The sequence below is a fragment of the Colobus angolensis genome, unplaced genomic scaffold, assembly GCF_000951035.1.
Source record: "Colobus angolensis palliatus isolate OR3802 unplaced genomic scaffold, Cang.pa_1.0 Scaffold372, whole genome shotgun sequence".
NCBI lineage: Eukaryota > Metazoa > Chordata > Mammalia > Primates > Cercopithecidae > Colobus > Colobus angolensis.
In genome coordinates, this window is record NW_012117066.1 from 219671 (window position 1) to 246403 (window position 26733).

The window sequence follows — 26733 nt, forward strand, 5'->3', positions numbered from 1 at the left end:
TACCATTGACTAGGTAATTTTTGGGATTTAGAGACGTGTGTCCCTTTCTGTAATTTGTTGTCTGTGTGTCCATGTTCATGTGTGTGCAGGAGCACGTGTGTGTGTGTTTGCATGTGCACACATGGATGTATGTGTGTTTGTTTGAAAGGTTCATTCGTTTTGAAACAGGTCAGCCTGCATCAGGCCTGGATCACAAGTTTTACCCACACATTCCCACCTCCCCTGGAAACTGTCCCTGGCTGCAGGTAGGAATCATTTGTTTTTTCAGCTCCTCCTTTCGTGTACTTTGTGGAGGCTACTTGCACTTCATCAGTAATAACTTTGGAGCAACATGTTGTTTCTTTCCTGGGGGCTCCTAGAGCTGACTGGGCCTCTTCATGATGCTGGATAGGAAAACTTGCTGTTAATTAAACTTCACAAAGCCACATGCTGATTTCCTGACCTTAAGTCGATACCCAGGGAGTCTTGTTACCTACAGGGGGGCAGAAACCACATAGCAAGCAGGGAAATCTTTGGCCTTATCTGTGTTTCTCCTTGGAAAACCTCCCTGGCCATCCTGGGTAGTCAGCAGAGAAAGCGGATACAAGTGTTTGAAATGCATACTCTTTGTTTTTGGCATTTTTCGTTTTCCTACTTCAAGGGAATTTTTGTTTTTTTACCTTCCGAAGCAGGAATAGCACTTAGTCCCTGAATTGTTTGACAAGAAGTTACCTGTTGATGTTAAGCAGATAAACGGTGTTCTAATATGCTTTAATTTCTAAATCAGAAACCTTAGCCCTTTTCAGTAACAGAGTTTGTAGCAGAGCTAGGCTTGATGGTATGTACATTTCTGCCTGTAGGTTAGGAAGGATTGGAGCCAGATTTTAAGCTTGAGTTACTCTGATCTCAGACAAGGCTTCAAAGAGCCCTTGTTCATTTATTGCGGTATTTCATTAAGTGTCAGAAGTATTTCATTAGTTATCAGAACAAAGATCACATTCGCCATAAGAGCGCTGCATTGAACTTTCTCCAAGGCCTTCATAACTCCGTTTCCAGAAGAAAGATGCGATGGGCTATGGAAAAAGCCTGACTACAATTTGTGTGTCCCAGAACGGGGATCTCAGTTCTGCATCTGGAATCCACTAAGGCTTTTCCTCCGGTGCACACCTGGTGCCTGTCTGCGATGCCTTCATATAAGGATGGGAGGAAGGAGTTTCCCGCATGTGGGGGTTGCTGTTGTTTCCTTTGCTCATCCTACCTGCAGGAGCCTGCACGTGTTGTCGATTCAGTCGTAGTAATCACAGCCATTTTTGCAGGACCTACTATGTGCCACATCATTGACATGTACTAGTTGAACCTCAGCCAGCTCCAGTTTACAGAGGACACTGAACTGAGGTCAAGAAGTCCCCAGCATCCTGCTCCAGGAAGGAACGGAATGGGATTTGAGTGCAGGGTTCCCTGACCGTAACATCCTTGCTCTTCTTATTGCCACCCTGAGCCCACAGTGTGGACACAGGTAATTTACATGAGGTTTAGGGGACACTTGCTGTGGTTGACCTGTAATACACATGGTCTCCCTGTTGGTTCTCAGGATAAAGTGCTCACATCCCTCAAGGACTTTTTAGGTCCTCACTTGCTTGTCAATCCATAAGCCCTTTTCTGGATGTGTAGTCCTTTTGTCGCATTTCTATTAATAGTAACAAGAGCAATCACAGCTGATGTTTATCGGTGGTTTCCTCTGTAGTAGGCTGAATAATTCCCTGCCCTCTCCCACTCAGTCCTCAAAGATAGCAGGTCCTAGTCCTGGAGCCTGTAAATGCTAATTTATTTGGAAAAACGGTCTTTGCGGATGTGATTAAGTATCTTGAGATGGGGAGAGTATTCTGGATTATTCAGGTGAGTTCTATGTGCAATTATGAATGTCCTTATAAGAGACAAGCAGAGGGAGATGTAATATGTAGGCACGCAATGAGGAGGCTGATGTGAAGACAGAATAGAGAGAGACTTGAAGATGCAGCTCTTGAAGACTATAATGATATGGCCACAGCCAAGGCATGCTGGCAGCCACCAGAAGCTGGAAGAGGCCAGGAAACAGATCCTCCCCTATAGCCTCTGAAAGGAGCACAGCCCTGCTGCCACCTTGATTTCAGCCTAGTGATGCTGATTTCAAACTTCTGGCCTCCAGAGCTGTAAAATAATAGATTTCTATTGTTTTAAATCACCAAGTTTGTGGTACCCTGTTACAGCAGCTACAGAAACTAGTGCACTGTAGGAGGCTCTGAGCTAAACCTCATAGGACCCTTATGCATAAACTATCTTTAGTGTGTCTTGTGTAACATGAGAAGAATTCTGTGCTTATAGCGACAATATGATGAGCTCTGGGTCCTAGAGGTAGTAGCTAGTAGGCTGCAGAGCAGGAATTTAGACCAGAGAACCTGGCTTTAAGGCCCAGCTTGTAACACAGAGTTATTCTGCCTTCCTGCTCCCAACTCCATTCTCGCCCTTATGCCAGGTCACGCCTTGCCTCAGAGCCTTCCTTTCCCCACTTACGGTTTAGCTTCCAAGCACACAATGTATTTTATCTTCCCTCATGAATCTTTTTTCATGCAGAAGCATTTGGTTCTCCTATGGGCCACATGGATCCAGTAGCAATTAAGATTGCCCTTTTCCTCAGTGATTGGACCGCAGTTCATTGTGGGCTACTGCTGAGAATGTTTCTTTTCTTGATTTGGGGGGAAACAATAATTTTTCCCATTTACAGTAAGTCCTCATTTGAAATAGTCCATCCCTGTAATCCTCTATGAATGGGAATTTGGTATTTAAAAGCTGTGCTGTATTGCAATTGTTAAGCTCTTTAGAGGCTTGCTTTTATTCATTCAGTCACATTTGTTAATATCTGTTCACACAGACTTACTTACTAGCTTGGACAGGTTCTTCAATGTCTCTTAGACTCAGTTTCCTCATCTGTAAAATAAAGTAATGGCCTACTTTGCTGTTTACAGTGTTGGTTAAATGGGATTACACACATAATGCATTTAGCAGGTGTTTGATACAGCATAGCCATCTACATACAGAATGTATTATTTGAATACATTTGTCCCTTGGTGTCCAGTGGGGGTTGATATTGATTCCAGGACTCCCCTGCAGATACCAAAATCTGAGGATGTACAAGCCCCTTTTATAAGATGGCGTAGTATTTGCATATAACCTACACATATCCTCCTATACTTTAAATCATTCCTCAATTATATATGATACTAATACAATGTAAATACTTTGTAAATAGTTGTGCTGTATTGTTTAGGGAATAATGACAAGAAAAGAGTCTATGTATGTTCATTATTGAGGCAAGCATCCATGTTTTTTCACAATATTTTTGATCCACAGTTGGTTGAATCCACAGATGTGGAACTCATGGATATGGCTGACTACACACTGTGCTAAGTATTTTTAGGGATGGGTAAACTCGAGTACAGTTCTCTCCTGGCTTTAATTAACTGAAGGTGACAGACTTGCACCTAAATAACTTTTAATGCAAGGAAGAAAGCTTTGCCTCTTCTTATTATCATTATTGATAATTATACTTGAGATGCTTCATACCTATAATAAAGAAAGAAATAGAAGTGATATAGAGTAAGTGGGTACATAGGCAGTGATATAGAAATTCAGACTGGGAGAAACATCCAGAATATGAGAGAAATACCATTGCTTCCTCCACGAGCCTTTCACATAAAAGATGCTCAAGAAGTATAGTTGTGTTATAATCATTATTGCTGTTGTGTTAATGTATTCAGCAGAACTTACTGCTGAAAATAGTTTTTCAGGTTCCTTCAACCTGCTGGGGGTCAGCCTCTAGGGCAGAAGGCACTGTTTGACAGTCCCCGGGAGAGAGGGGATAGGAGCTCGCATTTGCTTAGCACCTGCTCTGGCCAGGCACTGGGCCCCACAGGTAAACTCATTTAGTCTCCTCTAACCCCCGTAGTCCTGGAGGGCCACTCAGGTTCAGATTGCAACCCATACTAACAACAGGCATGACTCCTAAGAGGGCTTCTCTTAGTTACGCTGGAGAAATGAATGCATTTACTGTTCTTTCATGCAAAACCGCCTCCGTACTCCTCAGTCCCATGTTTGGCTACCTGCCCCTGCAGCAGTTCTCACATATCACATTGGAGGCTCTGTGTTTTTTACCTTCAGGGCAATGCAGCCGTCACGGTAACTACCATTTACAGAGCATCCACTGAGGGCCAAGCCCTGTGCTAGGCGCTTTCCCTGAATCATTGTGTTTATCTGCGCAGCAGCCAGGGGTGGGAGGCATTGTTTTCTCCATTTTGCTGCTGGAGAGAGGGTGTGGAATGACTTGCCCACAGTGACACAGGTAATTAGTGGCTAATTTGGCCTGTCTGATGGAATACCTGGGCTCTTTCTACCATCCCATGTTACCACCTCTGTCCCTGTTGGTCTTGTACTCTCTTCACCTTCAGAGATGTCTTGCCCAGCACAAAATAGGGTAAGAAAATCATCTTTGTTCTGAGCTATCTAATATTCTCTCAGCCTTAGCTGGAAACTTCCACTGATTCATTTCTTACCTTTGTGCGAATCCAAAAAGATGCCTCTTCCTCTGGTCAGATTCATCTCCCTGCTGGGAGGACACACTGGATTTCAACTCCCAGTTGTCACTGTGCAGTGAGTAATCTGCTCAACTGTAGGTGACATCCTTGCAGCCTCTCCACCATTGATTTCTCTGGCACTAAAATTGGTTCCCTTGAACACCCACTCACTTGTCCTTATTCCGCTCCTCTGGGCCCACACTGAATAAGGCACCTGAAGGTCAGTTCTGGAAACCCAGATCACTCTGATGCACAGCAGCACCCGTGAGCACTGTGGTTGGCTTGTTCTTCTGGAAACTTGGCTGATTTTCAAACACAATCCTAGAAGAAGAGAAGCCACCTGATGGCAGTATCTAGGGGTGCGAGTCTGAATCATCTCCTAGGGTCATTTCCCCCAGAAGGCCTGAGTTCTTTATTCTTAAGGTTGCTGCTCTGTTTTATTTTGGTAGCTGGTGTTGGGGGACACCCCCATGGAACTCACATCCTGGGAGGCTGATGGGTGGGTCACTGAGGATAGGGTCTTCTAGAGGCTTGACCTCCTGGTGCAAAAAAAGCCCTTAAACATCTAAGTGGCTCTAAAACCACCTTTCTGCTTTCTCTGCCTAGGTGGCTTGCCTCTTGATTCCTGGAAGAGCTCCTGAATCCATCTGTTAAAAGACCTCTTTCTTTTCACTTTATTGGGACACATTCGTCATTCCTCCCTGTGGCCATATCTCCCATAAGCCTGTGGGGTCCTTCTTTCCTAAAGACTCAGAGCGAACCTGTCAGCTGATTCTCATGCTGGCTTTAAACTCAGATCTTCAGCACATTGTGGGGAGCAGCAGCAGCAGATCTGGTCAAACCTGCAGCTAACTTGTGTGACACAGTGTGCTGCACAGTAGGCGACCAGGGAAGCTTTCGTTTTCATCATCTTAATTTTTATTTCCCTAAGTGGTCAGAGTTTCACCTCTTATCTTCTGTAGACACCAGGTAATTTATTACCCAGAACAGCCCTGGCAGGAATTTCAGTCTTAGAACTTCTAAGAAGACATCTGCACTCAACCTAAACCATTTGCTCGCAGCCTCTTTGAACTTAGCACATGATATCCTTTCTCCCTTTGGCAGGTGATCTAGTGGAATAGGGCGGGTTTTAGGAAAAGAGGGCTCTCTTTCCAGCTCGAGGCTGCACACTCCCTTCCGCCTAGCTTGCCTTGGCTCAAGTGGCTCCTTGGTGAACACACACGTTTCTGGTCCTCAGCTGCTGCTCCCTCCCATTTTTCCTCCCTTTAGTTTCAGCTCTCAGGTCACTCTAGGTAGCCACTGGCTACTGATCTAATTTTCCAAGCTCCCTTTAATTCCCACCCAGATGTGTGGGGATGCCTTGACTTCTTGCGTATGGAAACTCCTAGCCTTTTTGTCTACTGATTTGAATTAATCTAAAGCAGTAGCCTTTATTGACCCATTCGTTAGAGATGCTGAGCAACGAGGCTCTGGGCGCACCCGTGTGTCACTTAAGCATACATTCCCGGGATGCCTCTATGTCAGACTCAGAGCTAGTCTCAGGGATCAGGCACACACCAATAAGAAACAGGGAGTGTAGCCCTGGAGAATGAAGCTTACTAGTACAGTGCTAATGTGGCAAAGGGTGTGCAGACTGCCCCCGAGAGTACTAACAGTGGGGAGAGCACATGGGCGCTGGTGTTTATGTTGGGCCTGGAAGTACAGAAGTAGGTAGGGTAGGGTTCCAGGAGGGAGTCTTGCAGCACAAGAGCCCCATATGTTTGGGAAATGGTGAGTCATTAGTGATGGTTGGGAAGTGTAGGGTTGTGGGCAGGATACAGGGGAGGGAGATGAAGACTGGAGTTGAATCTGGGAAGACAGACTGAAACCAGATGATGAAGGATGGAATGTGATATCAAACCAAATGTGCCCTAAAACTGTCTAGGTTTGAACTTTATGTTCTTGGCAGAGATGAGCCAGGTGGGTCTTTCAAATAGAGAGTAATGACCAGGGCTGTGCCTAGAAAGACAAATCCAGTGGAGAGGGAAGTCAGAAGTGTGTGAGGTTCCTTACTTGGGTACCTGACAGGTGGGGATGTTGTTGGCCACACTAGGAATATGCACTGGGGTGTTTGTCATCATTGAAAAGATTAGACTAGATATCATAGAGTCATTGTTGTTCTTCCCACAGGCTATGAGATTCAAGCATATTCAGACTCTTAAGAAGCTTCTGTCTCGGCATGAGCTTGATGCTGGTCTGTGCTGATCTAAAATATTTCTGGGAGTATGTGACTTTTCTGTTCTTGATGGAGATAGTTCAGAGGAATATTTTGTCCCTGAGCTATTTCTGTCCCTCTGGTCTTTGGGGCTTACAGTATATTTATAAGTGGGCATTTTATGTCCAAATTGAAATGCCTGCATGTTTACGCATTAAGATTACTGATTTGGTTTCTCTTTTTGACACTGCTTACACAGCAGCATGAAAGGGTAAGAAATGACAAATAAGTCTGCTTCAACTCCACCTCACTGGGTCTGCTGCCCAGGGGAAATCATTGCCCAGAGTTTCCTTTTGATCAATTCAGAAATATATTCTGTATATATTTTGTACATTTTTTATATACTGTGTACATTTTTTCTTTAAAAAAAAAACCACATGCAAATGAAAGCATGTTTAGTGTCCTCAGCTTAGTATACTTACTGTCTTATTCTTTTTCACTTAACTATGTTTTTGAGATCTTTCTATATCAGTATATACACAGCTGCCTCATTCTTTTAAACAGCTGCATGGTACTCCAGTATCTGAATGTGCCATAATTGAACTAGCTCCTTATTTTCCTGTTTAAGGATACTTAGATTGTCTTTCAGATTTACAGTTTACAACCACCACTCAGGTATGCAGAACACAATTTATTTTTCTATAACTAAATGTGGTTCATGAGCCTCTGCTTCTATTGCTGAAGGAAAACTTTGCCAATTCCAGGACACTCAGATGCTCAGACACTCCGTGTTAAGCATGATCAGTTCAGGGTTTATGCTCAACTCAGTTAGGACTCTCTCCTCTCCTCTTCCCAGGAGGTGTGACCTGGATCCCCAGGTGAGGGGCTCCTGTGCAGGCTTGGCAAAGGAAGCAAGCTGTTGGGCATGCTTCAAGCTTCACCTTCCACCCTTGCTGTGGCTGCTGCTGAAATATCTGCATATACCCTCCTGGCCTTCTGTCACCAAGGGCCATATACTCTGTGGAACCACAAAGGGGTGGCCCACCCACTCTCAGGTGGGCCCCTCCACCTTGACACCTCCCTCCCACATCCTAGTCAGGTGCCATGTTGGACACTGGCTTCCCCACAAAGCGTGCAAGTCCCTTCTGTTCTCAGGCCCCTAAACACATCTGGGATTTCTATTGCTCCCCAGCCCAGGCCACTACATTCTGTCCTAATCTCTGAGTACTGCCTTTTGGTTCCTCCCTCATCTGCCTGCTAGTCAAACTCTCCACTCGCCCAGGCTGGAGTGCAGTGGTGTGATCTTGGCTCACTGCAACCTCCACTTCCCGATTCAAGCAACTCTTGTGCCTCAGCCACAGGCATATACTCACCACGCTAGTTTTTGTATTTTTAGTAGAGATGGGGTTTCACCATGTTGGCCAGGCTGGTCTTGAACTCCTGACTGGAACCTCCTGACCTCAACTCCTGACCTCAGGTGATCCACCTGCTTCGGCCTCCCAAAGTCCTGGGATTACAGGTGTGAGCCACCACACCCAGCCTGCTAGTCAAACTCTTAATTTCCTTGGATTCAGAAAGGTCATTCCAAGGTGATAACACTTCTTCATAGTCTGTAGTATAAGCTCTACATCTGCCTGCTGTGCTCCAGTTGGCTCTTGACTGATAAAGCTCAGTTTTTCCAATTTAAAGAAACCTTTTCACTGGGCATGGTGGCTCACGCCTGTAATCCTAGCACTTTGGGAGGCTGAGGCAGGCGGATCATGAGGTCAGGAGTTCGAGACCACCTGGCCAACATGGTGAAACCCCGTCTCTACTAAAAATACAAAAATTAGCTGCATGTGGTGGCACGTGCCTGTAATTCCAGCAAACCAGGAGGCTGGGCAGGAGAACTGCTTGTCCCGGGACCCGGGAGGTGGAGGTTGCGGTGAGCCAAGATCACACCATTGCACTACAGCCTGGGCAACATGAGTGAAACTCTGTCTCAAAAAAAAAAAAAGAAACCTTTTCTCTCTTCATTCTGATCTTTGACTCTTCCCTTCTCTGGAGCTATAATCTTCAGTCTCATTCTAGAAGAACTGTGTGGAAAGAAGGAACGACTGAAGTGCACTGGCCAGTTCCTCAGATCACTTGTCCTGCTGTGGTTTCAGGTGTCCTGCCAGCTCCCTAGGGCTGCAGTGAGGATCCCCACACTCACGTCTCTGTGTGCTCTTATAAGCACTTGAGAAGGATAATTCCTAGATATAATTTCTACCACCTAGTATTGTTTTAATGTCTATAAAAATCTTTTAAAAAGATAAATGTGGTCATACTAAAATATTTTGGCAAAAAGCGTTTCACTTGATAGTCATTGTGAATTACATCTCCCTCCTCCTTCTCCTAGCTTAAAGTGCCAATGCTTTGTCTCAATGCCAGGAGAAATAGAGGAGTGTCTGTCCACATTTCGGAGGCTGGCACTGAGCCAGCCCTCACATGCAGTACCTCCACATTTGTAGCCAGGACCCTGTGATACTTAGTCTCCAGGAAATTTGCCCCAAAACTTTGCCTTGGGAGTTTAGCCTTGCTATATAGTCACAGTTCAAATGCAGATGTGGCATAAAGGCTCTCTTTAAGCCACATGGACATTATTCATTAGACATAGTAAAATCCAGTAGTATCTTAGATTTTCTCCGCAGAATCTAGTACGGGGACTTAGATTCCCTGCTAACTTAACAGCTTTCACCAACAATAAATAGTCTTTCATCTCATGAGCTTCCTTCCCATCTTCCCTATGGAAGAATTTATTTCTGTTCATGTAGCAGCTCAACGTAGGTACCAAGATGCAAGTAATGCCACCTCGCTCTCTTTTTTTTTTTTTTTTTTGGAGACTGGGTCTTGCTCTGTTTCCCAGGCTGGCGTGCAGTGGCATGATCTCAGCTCACTGCCACCTCCGCCTCTCAGTTCAAGCAAATCTTGTGCCTCAGCCTCCTGAGTAGCTGGGACCACAGGTGTGCACCCATCATGCCTGGCTAATTTTTTGTATTTTTAGTAGAGGTGGGGTTTTGCCATGTTGGCCAGGCTGGTCTGGAACTCTGGAACTCCTGGCCTTAAGTGATCTGCCTGCCTCAGCCTCCGAAAGTGCTGGGATTACAGGTGTGAGCCACCATGCTGGCTGAAATGCCATTGCTCTTAATGCTATACAACTCAGCACCTCCAAGGTTAAGCAACGCAAGGAGACTTTCCACGCGAGCGGGGTGGCCAGCCTCATTGCCCGTCTTTCGTGGAGTTCCGCTTTCCTGTGGGTTTCTCGGGCTCCACTCCTCTGGTTCCTCGAGGGCAGTCCCTGGGGCTCCTGCTCTGTAGGATGCTGTGGTCCATGTGGGGTTCATGTTAGCACAGCTGAGAGAGGCGGGGCCCCTCAAAGGAACTTGACTGGGCTCTAAGGGAAAACAAGATGGAAATAAACATGGAGAGCCTAAGAAACACAAACAGCCTGGCTGTGGAGGGCAGGGCTGTCACTCTGCCCACTCCCCTCTGTCCTGGAAACTGAGAGGTAGGAAGCCCCCCTTTAGCTGCAGGCTGCTGACAGCTTTGCCTGGGTGGCTTTCCAGCTCTGACAGCTCTTGAGCTCTTAATTCTTCACTCCTTTTGAAAATAAAGGCTGAGTCTTAGCCCCTGCTGGGTCCCCCTCCATTCTAAGGACCTGTCTCTTCTCTAGGTGTTTGATACCAGAAATGCTTTCACACAATAAATGAGAGTTTTATTTCTACATAGAAGGAGGTGGCTTTGTCCTCAGGGCCGTAATAATTTAACAGTCTTTTAATAAGATGTAATATTTCATATAACAGAAACTAAACAGGCACAATAATGCTGAGGGGAGATTTTTCTCGCTTTGGCAATAGTGGTTTGAGCCATTCGTTTGTTATGTCAGCTTTTCTAGGGTCCATTAACTGAGCACCTATTGTGTGCTAGTTATTGTAGTAGGCTATGGGGATATAAGAAATAAGACATAGTCCCTGCCCTGAAGGAGCCTGCAGTCTGGTAAACTGAGGCAGATATGCAAACAATAAGCATAATAAAAGATTGTGCTGTGACAGTTACATGAAGCCCAGTGGAAGGACAAAAGAGAAGGGCATCGATTCTTTGAAGGAGAGGGTTGGAGGGCGGTTTGGACCAGGAAAAACTTCATTGACACCAAAATGCGTCAGCTGAGTCCTGAAGGGTGACTAGCTCATTATTTTGGGAAATGGTGATGGAGAAAGCAGTTGAGGAGGAAACAGCATAGGTCAAAGCATGGAGAATAAAGTCCATTGGCCTACTGAGGAGCTGCAAGGAGTGTGGTGTGGGTGGTCCATGCGGGGCCAGGGCTGACAAGAGATACCGCAGGAGCCAGGCTGTATAGGTTGAGTGGGTAAGCCAAGGAGTTTGGATGGAATGCAGAGATAAGGGGTGAGTGGAAGAGCCAGCCGTCTTCAGGGGATGGTGGTACTTGGGAGTAAGACAGAGCAGCAGTTCTCGCTGTGGCCCACAGACCAAGAGCATCGGCATCACCTGAGAACTTGTTTGAAATGCAGATTCTCAGTCCCTGCCCTAGACCTCTTGAATCGGAGTTTTTGCAGGTGGGGCTTAACAGTCTATTGTAACAAGTCTTCTAGCTGAGTCTGATGCTTGTTCAAGTTTAAGGACTACTGAGATAGAGAATATGGGAAGAGCTAGGGGGGCATCAGTTTTGTGGAGGAAAGATGGTCAATTCAGACTTGAGTGTGTTGACTTTGAAGTGGCACATGGAACTAGCAAAGTGGAGTCCCAGGACCTACTGCATCGGCTTCACCTGGTAGCTTGTTACAAATGAACCAGAGGCCTACCCCAGACCCACTGAAGCAGAAGCTGGATTTTAATGAGACCCCCGGGTAACTTATGTGCGCTCTTCAGGCTCTAGTCTGGAGGTTAGCTAGGCACATGGGGTTGATGCTCAGGAGAGGGATCTCGGCAGGAAACAGAAAGGTGGGAGTTGTCAGTTCCAGGTGATGATTGCAGATGACACATCTCCAGGGTGAGTGTGTAGGAAGGGAGACTGGATGGAGTGACTTTGCTTGAGTCATCACACTGACTGCTTAGCATTAACTTTGTGGAGCTGTGGAAGATCACGCGTTAGCCCTGGATGGCAGCCAGCCTGTTGTAAGGAAAGCATGCTGTTTGCAGCCATTATCTCAACAACTATTAAAGCAACAGCAATTTTCCCAGACACCCATTGGGTGAACTGGGCCTGAAACCTGGTCTTAGAACCCTTACCATGCACTGTCATGTTCTTCTCATAGAACCCTACTTTATGGTGGGGTGGGAGCGGGGAGTGAGTTCCATTTACTTATGTTGTCAGGGCTGGAAATGTGAACAAGTAGAAAAAAAATCACACACGATGCTCAATAGGCGCTCATAGAAGTTGCTCAATGAAGGTTTGTTAAATATTGTTGAAACAGATGATTAAAAATTGCTTTCAGCTGGCCGGGCGCGGTGGCTCAAGCCTGTAATCCCAGCACTTTGGGAGGCCGAGACGGGCGGATCACGAGGTCAGGAGATCGAGACCATCCTGGCTAACACAGTGAAACCCCGTCTCTACTAAAAAATACAAAAACCGAGCCGGGCGAGGTGGCAGGCGCCTGTAGTCCCAGCTACTCGGGAGGCTGAGGCAGGAGAATGGCGTAAACCCGGGAGGCAGAGCTTGCAGTGAGCTGAGATCCGGCCACTGCACTCCAGCCCGGGCGACAGAGCGAGACTCCGTCGCAAAAAAAAAAAAAAAAAAAATTGCTTCCAGCTTAAAAAAATGCATTTCTATCAGTAACTTTGATTTGACTTTACAACATCCTTGTAAGTAAACATGCTTTCATTAAAAAAGCTTTATGGAGATATAACTTACATACCATAAAATTCATCATTTAAAAATACTATATAACTCAATAGTTTTGGTATATTTACAAGATTGCGTGACTATCATGACTATCTAATTGCAGAACAGTTCCATCATCCTAAAAAGACACTCCATCCCTTTGGCAGTCGCTCTCTTTTCCCCCTCTCTCCCCAACCCCTGGAAACCACTCTCTGTCTCTATGGATTTGCCTGTTCTGGACGTTCTATAGAAATGGAATCATATGTGTCCGGCTTCTTTCACTTAGAATGTTTTGCAGGTTTATCTATGTTACAGTATATATCAGCACTTTCCCTCTCTTATGGCTGAATAATAATCCACTCTATAGATATACCAATGTTTTATTTATCTATACATCAGTTGATAGGCATTTGGGTTGTTTCTGCAGTTTGGCTATTATGAATAAGGTAACTATGAACGTTCATGTATAAGTTTATATATAAATGTATGTTTTCATTTCTCTTGGGCATAGGACTGGAATTGCTAGGTCCTGTGGTAGCACTACATTTAGTATTCTGAGGAGCTTGCAGGTAGTTTTCCAAAGTGACCATGCCATTTTACCTTCCCACTAGGAATATATGAGGTTACCAATTTATCTTTCCCAACACACTATTATCTGTCTTTTTTGAGTGTAGCCATCCTAGTGAATGTGAAATGATCATACTCTCATTTTACAGGTAAGAAAACTGAAGGTGCATTATTTGCCAAAGTTGGTAGGGCTATTAAATAGCCAAACTAGAGGTTTTCTTACATAAAGGCAAATACTTGTATGATGCATACTCTGTGTGAAGCATTAGGTATTTTGCTCTAAAGTCATTTAATCTTTGCAACTATCTGTAACAAAGGTACTATTATTGTGTTTATTTGTAAATGAATACAAGGCCAAAACTGGGCTTGGAGTGCAGCTAGAGAGGTTCTTAGGGGGCAACATTTAAGAAGACATTACTCTCAGATTCCTACCAGCACTTCCACGACCCTGGCTATTATCTCTTTAAATATTGCATCCTAGGTGCTTCACTGGCCTCATCTTAATCCTGGTCCTGTTTGAAAAAACTGAGGCATACAAACATTGGGTAACTTACCCAAAGTTTCCAAACTAGCAAGTAGCAGAGCTGGGATTCAAACCCCAGAAAGCTGGCCTCAGGGTCCATGTGGTGAACCACTAGCCTATGCTGACTCCCACATCTCTGGTCTGCAAACTGTGCCTTTTCCATTTCTTTCTCAAGAAATAACTTTCAGAAATTAGCCAGTGCTTTGACAAGTGGAGCCAAAGTAAAATCCCAGAGATGGGTGCTGGGGAGACCAAGCAGAACTACTTAGAAGCTCCCCCAGGCACCTACCACATGATTCTCCTGGAGGAGTTTACTGGCCACACAGATCCCATCGCCACATCTGTACTTATTATCACAACTCTGCATAAATCTGCCCAGTTCCGTGGAGGCCCCCCTGCAAGCGGCCAGATGGACTCTGTCCTGTTGGAGAAGAGGCCATTCAGACCCATCAGGATTATTAGCTCTGACCAGCTGTAAGGAAAACAAATGTTCTCCTGGCCAAGCCAGAATGAATCCGCCACTTGTCCAAATGTTCTGAGTCAAATACTCAGAAATCAGATCTCTCATAAACACACCCAATTTGGTTGCTCATTCTCTTTGGTCTTTTAGAATTAACTGGGCATTTGCATTCGTTTCATCACCTTTCCAATGATGTTGCTGTGTCAGTGGGTTTTGAATGGTTCTCCAATTTAGGCAGAGCTTCCCACAAGGCAATATGAATACAAAAATATACGTTGGTGCTTGTATATGTTACTCCCCTCAGGGGTGATGGCATCCTTTGGGAAGATGCTTACACAAGTCATCAGCCAACAGCAGGTTCTTCTTCTGCTCCCCAAGAGGAAGCTCAAGTCAGTTTTGGTTCATCAGTGCTCACTGAGTGAGCTCCAGCAGGGCAGCCTGTCCCAGGCCAGCAGATCTTTTGTATCTGCCTCCAACTCAGAGGTTTTTGGTTTGAATTTCATTGCCATTTTTCCTTCATTAAAAACAATCATTTGCAGTGTTGAATTTTCGCCCTTTTGTTTGGAATTTCTATTTTATTCTATGACTGATTATCAAAGCTGTGGGTCTGTGGACCAGCAGCATTGGCATCTCCTGGGAGCTTGTTGGAAATGCAAACTCTCAGGCCGCACCCTAGATGTCCTAGATCCAGAATTTGCGGCTTAACAAGATCCCAGGTGATGCCTGTGAACACTCAAGTTTGAGAAGTGCTATTCCACATGTCCATTTCTCTGTTACCTTCAGCTAGGGTCTCCATCCAGTACTTACTTTGAAGCTAGAATTTTTTGGTAGACTTTCAGATCTTAAAAAAACACGCACATATGCAGAAATTCTTTCCTTTGCCTTTGCATGATGTAATTCATTTTACCTGGCCTGCCACAAGAAAGAAAAAGGCAAATTACATCCAAGTTTTATATATATATGTGTGTGTGTATATATATACACACACATATATACATATATGTGAATAACTTAATTGCATCTCTTAAAGCCCCCATCATTAACAGAGTCCCAAGTGTTGCCAAGATTAATTGAGAAAGACCTAAATGCAAAATAAACACTATGGCGTGGTTTAATTCCGCATCAGCTAAGAATGAAGGTGCAATTAGTAATAAAGATGTTAATAATTAGTTGTGGTCTATTAAATTTTATGTTCAGTGATTATGTGGAGAGTGAAGAAAGAATTTTCTCATGAGGGCAGAAATCAATGTTTCACCTTGATTGCTATTTTAATGTGCTTATTTTAATGGGGCCATCCTGTAGAAACCCTTGGGCACATTTCCAATTTTACGTAAATGTAGAATTAATTATTATGGAAGCGTATAATTTTAGAGTTGGAGCGACCTTGGCGGTCATTTAATCCAGCCCAGTCATCTTAAAAGTAAGTAAGAGTTAGTTCACTTACTTAAGTCCTTCCACAGAGATTTGGAACCTGCGCTCCTCAACTCTAATGCCAGTGAAGGTGAAATCTTTTCTGATCCCTTCAGACAGAAGTGCTTTTTCTTACCCCAGAATTTCCCAAAGCAACATTTATTGCATGGCCTCTAAGGCTCTTACCCCACCCTGCATTGTGATCTAGTTGCTTTCAGTTGTAAGGTTGGGGTCTTGAAAACTATGGATGATTAATTTTTGAAGAGTTGCACAATAAGTATACATGCAGTGGTGTTCTGGAGCTGGTTTTTACCTGCTCACCAGAGCTCAATGTGTCTTCACATTGGTAGCTTGACATCAGCCATGTTGGAAGTATTTACACCATAGGAGTGGGCAAATGCTACAAATCAGGGCTTCTACCCTGTCCTGCCCATTCCCCCCGCCCCATCCCACCACAGGGCAGTAGGTCTTTGCAAAAATCTAAAGATCTAAACCAGGCTTGTCCAACCCACGGTCCATGGGCCTCATGTGGTCCAGGATGGCTTTGAATGCAGCCTGACACAAATTTGTAAACTTTCTTGAAACATCATGAGATTTTTTTTACAATATATGTTTTTAGCTCATCAGCTGTTGCTAGTGTATTTTTTGTGTGACCCAAGACAATTCTTCTTCTAAACCAATGTGAAGATGGCCATTTACCCATTGCTTAGCATGGGCTGCTTCAAGAGTGATGGAGGAGCCAAGTGTTTAATGCCCTTGAGTATTTTCAGGATTAAAGTCAGTGCAAGTGAGGCCTTAGGACTGCACTAGAATTTGGTTGCTTATCTAAGTTCCATTACCTAGAAGAGCTCTTTGAGTATGCATGGTGAAGGAAACAGGGTCTGAAATACCACAGTTAGTTGAATGAGCAAAAAATACGTTATTAGAAAAAAAAAGGTGAACAGGAAAGTTACTGTGACTGAAATTGCAATCATATGTTTATACTTCTCCGAAAACCTTCAGTGGCTCCCGGTGACCTACAAAAATGCCCAGACTCTTTACATAAAAATTATATGCTGACCACAGTTTACTGTTCTAATCTCATTTCCAACCACTTGCATCATCCACTGTTCATCCTCTGTTGATTCCCTCTTTCATTCTACTTTCCAGCCTTTATGGAGACTCTGTTCCAGCTTCCACAATGGTCCCTTCTAAAATGTGCTCCCCCTACTTCCCAGGTCTACCATAGACCCTTTCCCAAGCTTCCGTTCCTACCTAGTCATCTCTACCATGGACCAGAGCTTCTGAGTTAACACGAAATTCATCCGACTCTGATCATCTCCTCTCTTGTCTATATCTCTTTAGGAGCAGGACCCACGGTCCCATCGGCCCTGGCAAGTATGGGTATGGTAAGGCCCCATATATCTTACCACTGCAGACAGACACTGCAGACACGCCACAGAGGCTCCGGAGACAGAAGCCCTCATCCCGGCATTCCAGGTCCCAGGAGGCATCTTCTGCTAGGCATGGCTACAGCTCACCAGTCCACCAGGTCCCCCAACATGGGCCTTTGTACCAAAGTGACAGTGGCCCTCGCTCTGGACTGCAGGCTGCAGAGGCCTCCATCTACCAGCTGCCTTTGACTCACGGTCAAGGCTTCCCTGCAGCTTCAAGTCTCTTTCACAGCCCGGAAACAAGCAACAACCACGGTGTGGGGATTCATGGGGCAACTCAGAGCTTCTCCCAGCCTGCCCGATCTACAGCACTCTCATGCATCGGGGCCTATCGGCAATACAAGCTGTGCAACACCAACGTGAGTACACACAACCCATACTGGGCCTGGAAACAGCTGCACCTCATTTTTCTGTCATTTGGCACTAAGCATGGTGAAGACAGCAAGCATATAGTGTCTGGGCCATGTTAACACACCTTTTAGTCTTCCTCCTTTCTCTTTTCTTTCCATGTATTCTCCCACATAGTTTTCCGTTTTTTAAAGTTATTGCTTTAGTAACTTATACACTGCTTCTTGAATTGCTTATTGACAATCGCTTAAAGGTGGTATTAATTATTAATAGCTATTGCTGCAAAACAAACAACCCCCAAATTCTCAGTGACTCATGTTAACAATATTTATTCTTTGCTCAAGTGCAATATATAAGTTTCCCAGAGGTTCTCTGCTATTCCAGGTGTAAACACTAGGTATTGTAGCATGAAGAAGTCTAAGAGTGAAATTGTAAAGAGTCTTCCCTTTGGGGAAAAGCTGGGACAGCTGGGGTGATGGATGGTGCACAGAGGCCTCTGGGCAGCAGTAAGCTCGTAACCGGTGTGAAAGTATGTTGTTATTTTAAGGACCTGTATAGCTGTACTCATGCATATATATATATATATATAGGTATACCCACTTTGGATATCAGTTCAATAAATATTTATTGATTTTATCTTCATGCATTTAAATAATATCTACCATTATAAAAAACTCATAAGCCAGGCCTTGTGCTCAGCACTTTTTTTTTTTTTTTTTGAGATGGAGTCTTGCTCTGTCACCCAGGCTGGAGTGCAGTGGCACAATCTCGTCTCACTGCAACCTCCGCCTCCTGGGTTCAAGTGATTTTCCTGCCTCAGCCTCCCGAATAGCTGGGACTACAGGTGTGTACCACTACACCAAGCTAATTTTTCTGTTTTTTCAGTAGAGATGGGGTTTCGCTATGTTGGCCAGGATGGTCTTGATCTCTTTACTTTGTGATCTGCCCACCTCTGCCTCCCAAAGTGCTGGGATTACAGGTGTGAGCCACCGCACCTGGCCTGTGCTCAGCACTTTTTCTACTTACTCCACTTAATCTCCTTCACCATGAGTTTGCTCTTCTCTTCATTTTATAGTTGCAAAGAGAGGTAAAATAACTTGCTAAAGATGCCACAGCTAGTGAGTAGTAGAACAAACTATCAGTGTTAACTGTATTTGATGACCAAAGGAATTTTTAAAAATATCAGTTTAAAGACTGTGTATTAAAGAGAAATGAACGAGAGGATGTTAAGTGGTTAAATTTCTGAGTCGTGATATTTTTCATTAATAATTTAATCTGCCTTAATACTCTGTTGCTGGGTAACAGGACAGCTGCTCTATATTAGCTTCAATTTCCTTATTAAAAATATATTTCCTGCTATAGAGTCCATAGAAATGACTTAATTTGTGATCTTAATAATTTCATTGAATGCCTGGGTTGCTTTTTAGCTTATTCTTCCACTGTCGGACTTCAGGAATCATTAATTTTAAAAAGCAGTAATTTTTCTAAGGCCATTGCTGATCAGTCAACCAGTAAGTCTTCATTGAGCATCATTGCTTGTCTTGTAACAGAGTAGGTGTCATGGAGAATAACAGAGAAAAGTCGTGGTATCTACCTCCTAGCATTGCTTTGAGGATCAAATGAGGTGATGGTAGGAAAGTACTTTGTAAATCAAAAAGTAAAGAACTGCTTGGTTTCGTGGTCAGACATGCCCTTGTTCCTCAATATCTATTGCTGTTCTTTTAAAACGAAATGAACTCATTTGTAATATAGAACACTTTCTCCCATTGACTAATATATCTGTTAGTTTTGAAGACCAAGCAAACCATAGGGAGAAAGTAAAAGAGGGGGCATTTGGCATCCATGTGGAGCTGATGCCCGCTTAGCATTTCTTGCATTTAACTTACTTTTGTAAAGCGTGCCCCTTTTGCCAGACCTGTGCTGCCAACAGCAGGGTTGTTCTCCCCATGTAGAAGCTGTGCTTCCCTGGGTGCTGGGGTAATGGCACCACTGAGGAGACTGAATGGCAAGGAATCCTAGAAACTTCTTGTGAGGTCATGGTGTCTTCTGGCATTTTGGAAGAAGACAAAATAAAGCCCCTAACCCAGGCCAAAGAAGTACATGTTGACATGGGATTGTATAGGTGTAGTTCCCTTCTCTTCCCTGTGACATGTGCATAGTGTCCTCCCCAGTGCACCCCACTGTCCCAAGTCCACATCCTGCTTACCCTTATTGAGAGATGTTATTCCTTAGAGGTTCCATTATTGTGTATATTTTTTTCATAAGCCCATGGCTTCTTGTGACTTGCGCCACACCCCCATGATCTCTTTAAAATTCCCTCTGTCAGAGGTCCCCAAGACCATTCCTGGGTTTGATGATTTCCTAGGAGGACTCATAAGACTCAGCATATAGTCACACTCACAGTTACGACTTATTACAGCCAAAGGATTGAATAAACAAAGCAAAATCACTAAAGGAAAGGCACATAGGCCGAAGAGCATAGGAAACCAGGCATAAGCTCTGCAGAATCACAATGAAGCCACACAGGACTTACATAATTCCTCTGCAATGACTTGTTATAACATGTAAAAGTTGTCTACCAGAGAAGCCCCCACTGTGCCCAGGGTTTTTACTGAGGGCTGGTCACATAGGCACCCTTTGCCTGCCACATATCAAAATTCCAGACTCCCAGAAAGAAATCAGGTATTTAGCATAAGCTATATTTAGGCTTAGTGAGCCACTCCTGTCATTTAGGGAGTGCTGAGAACTGCCCTGAGATTCAAGTTCCCAGATGCCAGCCATGGACCAGCCTTGCACACAGCCTTTCTAAGGGGAGTAGTCTCAGTTCAGCTATATTGCTTTTTTTATATACTCCCCAGATGGACCCATATGCCCCAGCATCTCAGCATCAATGACCTCATGTAGACATTTCTTTGTCCTCCCTGATGTCCAGCATCAAGAGAGGACATGAATGCCCCAATTATGTAAGTATTCCTGCTCAAAGAGGAAAAGGTATACAGATGCCAAGCTTTGACACAGAAGAGCTGAGTTTCCTTGGGCAAGTCACTTAACACCCTGAGGACCATCTGTAAAGTGGGCTAATAATCCTTACCTTGTAGGGTTGATGTCAGGTTCAGACAAGATGGCATATAGAAGAGCTGGCATGGCAGCCACACATGGAAGGCATAGTGCTGACACATTGTTAGGAAATAAACGTGACTGGCAAACCCCCCCTTTAGAAAGGAATGAAGTAAGGTCTCCCCATATCTGAACATCTTCCAGGTTCTCAGTGGTAACTGAAGAAATGCATGGATGAAATGATCAGACTTGCTCAGAGTTGCCCTCAGTCCCGTGTTAGCTGCGATTGAGGCTCCTTTACCTTTACACAGTGACAAAACAAGATTGCCAAGAGACCCAACAATTCAGCTGTGATTTAGTTTCAGTGTTATCAGCCTTGGGTCATGGTGACTTTAAAGTGATAAGACTGAAATAGATAACCAACTTCATAATAGTGAGTTATTTACATCTTCCGATGTGCACGTTTAATATTAAGACCTATCTTATGGTGTGATCTAGGAATTTTAAGCATTCCAACATGTCTCTGAGATTGTTCAATTCATGTAAGATTTCTGAATGTAGACTTTAAAGATAAGGAAATATTATTTTTTTTCTGCCTACAATGTGTATGAGGAAGTTCAGGTGACACATCCTAGTACAGATGGAGAATCTATGGTCTTTTCCAGCACCAATCTCAAACATCAGCTAGTGCAACACTCTCCTTCAGCAGACTGTATGTGGTGGACTGTGGTGGATGCAAGACTCAATCTGGTCCAAAGTCTTTTTTTTTTTTTTTTTTTTTTGAGATAGAGTCTCACTCTGTCGCCCAGGCTAGAGTACAGTGGTGCGATCTCAGCTCACTACAACCTCCGCCTCCCAGGTTCAAGCCATTCTTCCACCTCACCCTCCCAAGTAGCTGGAATTACAGGTGCACGCTGCCATACCCAGCTAATTTTTGTATTTTTAGTAGAGACAGAGTTTCACCATGTTGGCCAGGCTGGTCTCCAGCTCCTGAGCTCAGGTGATCTGCCCACCTTGGCCTCCCAAAGTGCTGTGATAACAGGCATGAACCACTGCACCCGGCCTTGTTTTTTTGTGTGTGTGTGTTTGTTTGTTTTGTTTTTTGTGTTTTGTGTTTTGAGACAGAGTCTCGCTCTGTTGCACAGGTTGGAGTGCAGTGGCTCAAAGTCTTTTAAGTACTCCCAAGAGAAGGCTTTTGCTTGGAGTCCATAAGCATAACATTGACGTTGATTGCGTGGGGTGAGGTGTTAGGCTATGGTTGGAGAGAGTGAGATGGGAGCAGGCTCTTGCCTTATGCAGCTCGAGTTCAGTAAGAGGGATAGACTCATAAAAAGGCATTAACAGTGTAGATCATATGTGCCATTGCACATGCCACATAGGTCCTTTCAAATCCCCACACAGTGGAAATTAACCTGGCTTGGGTGGAGTTCGAGTGCGGATTATCCAGGCGAGGGAGGATGCTTTAGGAAGAGCAAGTGACAGGGGTCCTGGAGGCCCTTTGCAGTCTTGTAAGTGCTGAGGAGCAAGGAGGAGGCACTCAAGGACCTCTTGGTGGAATCAGATGTGTTTCTAATGAGTGAAGACTTCACCTGCAAGTTTGTCTTCAGCAGTGAAGGGGCAACACAGGGCGGAAGCCATGATTAATCCGCAGCCCTGTACTTTCTCAATGAGGGCTAAAAGTAATAGGAACTCAAGGAACAGAGTAAACAGTTAAGTTCCTTCTTCATGGAAGCTCATTGAATTCCAAGACTTGATAGCTAGAGTTTTTATAGGGATTGCAACGGAGGAAGGAGAAATCAAATCTCAATTCCTCTGGTGCCTGAGGGGATGCAGTTGAAAAAAAAAAAAAAAACCCTTTTCTGGCCAGGCTCAGTTGGGCTTAATTGGCTCATGCCTGTAATCCCAGCACTGTAAGAGGCCGTGGTGGGAGGACTGCTTGAGGCCAGAGGCCAGGAGTCCAAGACCAGCCTGGGGAACATAGTGAGACCTTGTCTCTGCAAAAAATTTAAAGAACAGCTGAGGTTGATGGTGTGTGCCTGTGGTCCCAGTTACTCAGGAGGCTTGAGGTGGGAGGATTGTTTGAGCCCAGGAGTTGGAGGATGCTTTGAACTAGGATCACACCACTGTACTCCAGCCTGGGGGGCAGAGCAATACCTTGTCTCTAACACAACAACAACAACAACAACAAAAATCCTTTCTGCCTTTGTCCTGGAGGCTTAGGTGTCTCTCTTCCCACTTTCTCTTAGGTACTCCGAGTTGAACGCTTTCTCCTAGGCACTCTGAATGCAACATTTTCTCCCTGGAGAGGAGACTGATTGATACTCTGACCTCTTCTGGAGGAGGGAGGCTGTAGTGCAAGGCAGGGACAAAATTATGAGTTTTTAAGGGGCTTTGCTGCCAAAGGAGGCGTGATTCTGAGTTTAGACAGAGTGCACTTAACATTATGAGGGAGAAACTCCTGGGGCTAAAAGCAACTTATAGCAAGCATGGATGTGATGAGTTCTGGTATCAGTGACTCTCCAGTGAATTTCCCTGGGGTAGGACTGGCTTTTGAAAATGGATTTATCCACGTGTAGTTGTTTCTGCCCCAAAGTAAGTGCAAATAAGGGGAAGGTGTTGGCCAAATCTTAAATCTAGCTGGGTGTGCTCTCTGCAGGCAGATTCTAATTTTACTCCATCTCTAGTCTGATATTGAATGAAAGAGGAGCTAACAACTTTCGGACTGCAATTTTAAGCAAAAACTTAGTAGACGGGCCAAGTAAGAATCGAGTACAGTTCTGTAAGGTGTAAAGCTTGCCAGGAACCATGAGGCCAGTTACTGGATGGGCAGACTGGGGGTTTCAACACTAGTTTCTCTTATCATGAGCTTATCACTAGCCTCCTCATCTAGGAAATATGTGTGAGAATCAGTGCTTTTTGCAGCATTTTTCTTTCTGTCTTCTCAGACCACTTGGAATTTCCATAGAAAATTCTCTTACTTTTTCGTATATATATATACACACACACACACACACACACACACGTATACACTTACATGAATCACACACATATATGTATATTTAAACATGTATACATGTGTATACACATCACATATGTGTATACATAAACCTGTGTATATTTATATACACACACACACAAATATATATACACAAGAATTGTTCACAGTTGTCATTTTTCATGATTATAAAAAGTTGTACAAACAAGAGTAAGAAATATCAGAACAGCAAAGACATGTATATCCTAGTCTCTCTCTCAAGATGTAATCACAGCCAGTGATTTTTAACTTGTTGTTCTTATGTTCATTCTCTCTATAACTCGAAATGGCATATTAATACCCCTGCTTCTCGATATATCAACTTAAATTTTCTGCATCAACTCCTTATTCCGGAAGATGAAGAAATGACCCCCTTTCCTTCCACTCCTGCTGATCTACACTAGCCACATTTTTTATTTTAACTTATTTTTTTGGCTATATGTAGTATATTAACAATTTTTATTTTCTTGATTTTTCAACATTAGGAAAAATCAATTAACTCCTTCCTTTGCAAGATTAGAAATGTTGTGTCCAAACAATTCACTACATTCCTTTCCATGCATTATACATTTTTGTTTATGCATTTTTCTCGAGTTGGCCTGTAAGTCCCTGAGGGAGGCTATTATGGCAGATTCTTCTTTGTATCCTCATTACTGTCAACACCTGACATGGAGCGCTGCAATGAATATTTGCCTTTGAATGGAATTTTACACCCTGCCTCAGCAGATAGCAGAGGGGAAGGAAACCAGTCTTATTAGTGTGATACCGGAAGTAGCCACTAGGAAATGTGTGCTCCCTGGGAGAGTAAGGTGGTTTGGTTTTTGGTTTTGGTTTTGCTTGAGACAGGGTCTCACTGTGTTGTCCAGGTTGGAGTGAAGCGGCATGGTCATAGCTCACTACAGCCTCCAACTCCTGGATTCAAACAATCCTTCTGCCTCAGCCTACAGGCATGCACTACTATGCTCAGCTTATTTTTATTTTGTGTAGAGATGGGGTCTTGCTATGTTGCCCATGGTGGTCTTGAACTTCTGCACTCAAGCATGCTCCCAATTTAGCCTCCAAAAGTGCTGGGATCACAGGCATGGGCCACACTGCAGAGACTAACTTTTTTAACAAGTTTACATTTTGCCATGTGCTTCCTGATTAGTTAGGGAAAACGGAATTCTTTTTTAGATCTTCTTACAGACATAGAGATATGTAAATAATATAAATAGGCAGTCATAAGTAAGCACTCTTGAGATAGGCCTAGATTTGAAGAGATCTTGGATATTTAAAAATCTAAGATTGGCCTGGGTGAATGGCTGGGCTTAGTGTCACATTAACATCCTTTGGGGCTTTGATGTAGGTATTGAATGAGAGGGAAACACCTCTCCCTAGGAGAACATTATGAACTTCCCTTGGATGGAAAAAAAAAAAAAAGCGTTTGAGAATTAAGAAAATCTCAGATTAAAACAAAACAAAACAAACAAACAAAAAACATCCAAAGCCTTTACCCAACTCTTTGGACAAACCAGTTAATTCCCTGACTGGCAAATGTCTGTGGTGGAAGGTGGCAAAGGTTTTTGTGAGGTTGAGTTTGTTCTGTGTAATTTGAGAAAGGAGATATTAAATATATTTGAAAAATGTATAAGATAACCGGAGCTATTTCTCTATAGCTAGAAAACAAGCCCATTTTCCAGCTGTAGATGAGAAAGGAAGGAAGGGCATGTTTGCTCAGAACACATAGTTTTCAGGCACGTACGGCTTCTGGAACTACTGGATTCTCCACAGTGGACATTTGGTGTCTCCACTTCAGCAAACATTTATTGAGCATTACAGAGAGCTAGAAACATTAATATATTACCACTTAAAAATCCCCATAAAACCCCCTGGGGATTGGGGCCTGGAAGGTGGTACAGGGCTTGTTATTCAATTGTGGTAGTTTAGACTTTGAGAAACTAAATGTTTTTCCCAAGGTTACACAGCCACTTTCTCATGACAGTGCAGGGACATTTTCTAGATTTATTTTTTTTAAAAGGTTTCATGACTGTGGTGACGTTAAATACATCACATGTTGCTATGGTAGCTGGTCTTTTGATTGAATTCATAGCAATGAAAAGGATAAAAAATGCGTATCTGACGCAGGCAGACTTCAAGGTCATGTTCCTTGGCACCGCTACATTGGAGATGATGCTGTTCATCTCCTGGGGAGATGAGAGTAATTAATTACCAAAAGGTAAGTTTGTGATCACTGATGGTGGCCTCTCGAGCAGTGAAGTTGGGTACAGGCAGTTGTCATTTCAGATTAACCAGGGTCACTAGAAATGTAGCTGGAGTTTCCATAATACTATTTGTGACTCATAGCAACCCCAGGCAATTGTCTAGATGGAACTTTGGATAGGGCTCATACTGCTTTATAAGGAGTCAGCTAATCATATTAAAGTACATCTTTATTTCTCTTCCATTAAAAGTCCAGTGGAAACATCCCTCCCTCTTTTGGGTGGGAGTCATTTGAAGGGAGGTTATCTCCCAGGGGCATTACTTGGCTCTAAATCTCCAGACTTTGTTAGTCTCATCCTGAATGAGCCTGATCTCTATCTACATGGCTTTTCCCCGTCTCAGTTTTCTGGCCTGAAGATTGCAAGAATCTCTGCCCATGGAAAGGATCTGCTAGCTATCTGCAAGAAACCTGTCCCCAGGGCCAGTTCACAGTGTAATGTACAGACGATTACTGATAAGGTGAAGGTGACTCAGTCCATGACATCAGGAAACAACCAATTTAAAACCTAACAATTTAAAACCTAAGAAGGGGTAAAAGGATCTGTAACCTGGAAGTTTTAACTTCAGAGAGTCTGTTAAAATGAGAGGAGATCACATCCCGATAATAGTATGACAAGTACAAACAGATGTAATCTATCAAAGAGACATGAAACGGGATTTCCCAGGCCCTGCTTGGTTTTCCTCCTCACTCCACAGCTCCATGCTCCTTGTAGCAGAGGCCAGCCACTTCACCAGGCCTTGGGGACTGATTCCAGCTTTTGCCTCTAGCCCTATCCTGACAATAGACAAGACACAGTTATGGCTCTCTTGTCTGAGGACCCATCACAAATTAACTTTATTGTCTACACAGTCAAGGAGGGCACCGTGGCATAGTGGTTACTATGATGGATTCCAGGTGCAAAGTGTCAGGGTTCAAATCTTGATTTCACCACTTACAAGCCCTGTGACCTTATGCAGCTCATTTAACTTTTTGTTGCCTTGGGTTCCTCGTCTGTAAAATGG

General features: G+C 43.9%; 1 protein-coding gene across 1 annotated transcript in view; it reads left to right on the plus strand.

The window, feature by feature from the left end:
• Nucleotides 1-26733, plus strand: part of THSD4 (thrombospondin, type I, domain containing 4) — a 704860-nt gene that overhangs the window by 125906 nt on the left and 552221 nt on the right. Inside the window, exon 5 of the mRNA XM_011953812.1 lies at nucleotides 16945-17392. Coding sequence (XP_011809202.1) covers nucleotides 16945-17392 — 448 coding nt within the window. The remainder of the gene's footprint in view (nucleotides 1-16944; nucleotides 17393-26733) is intronic.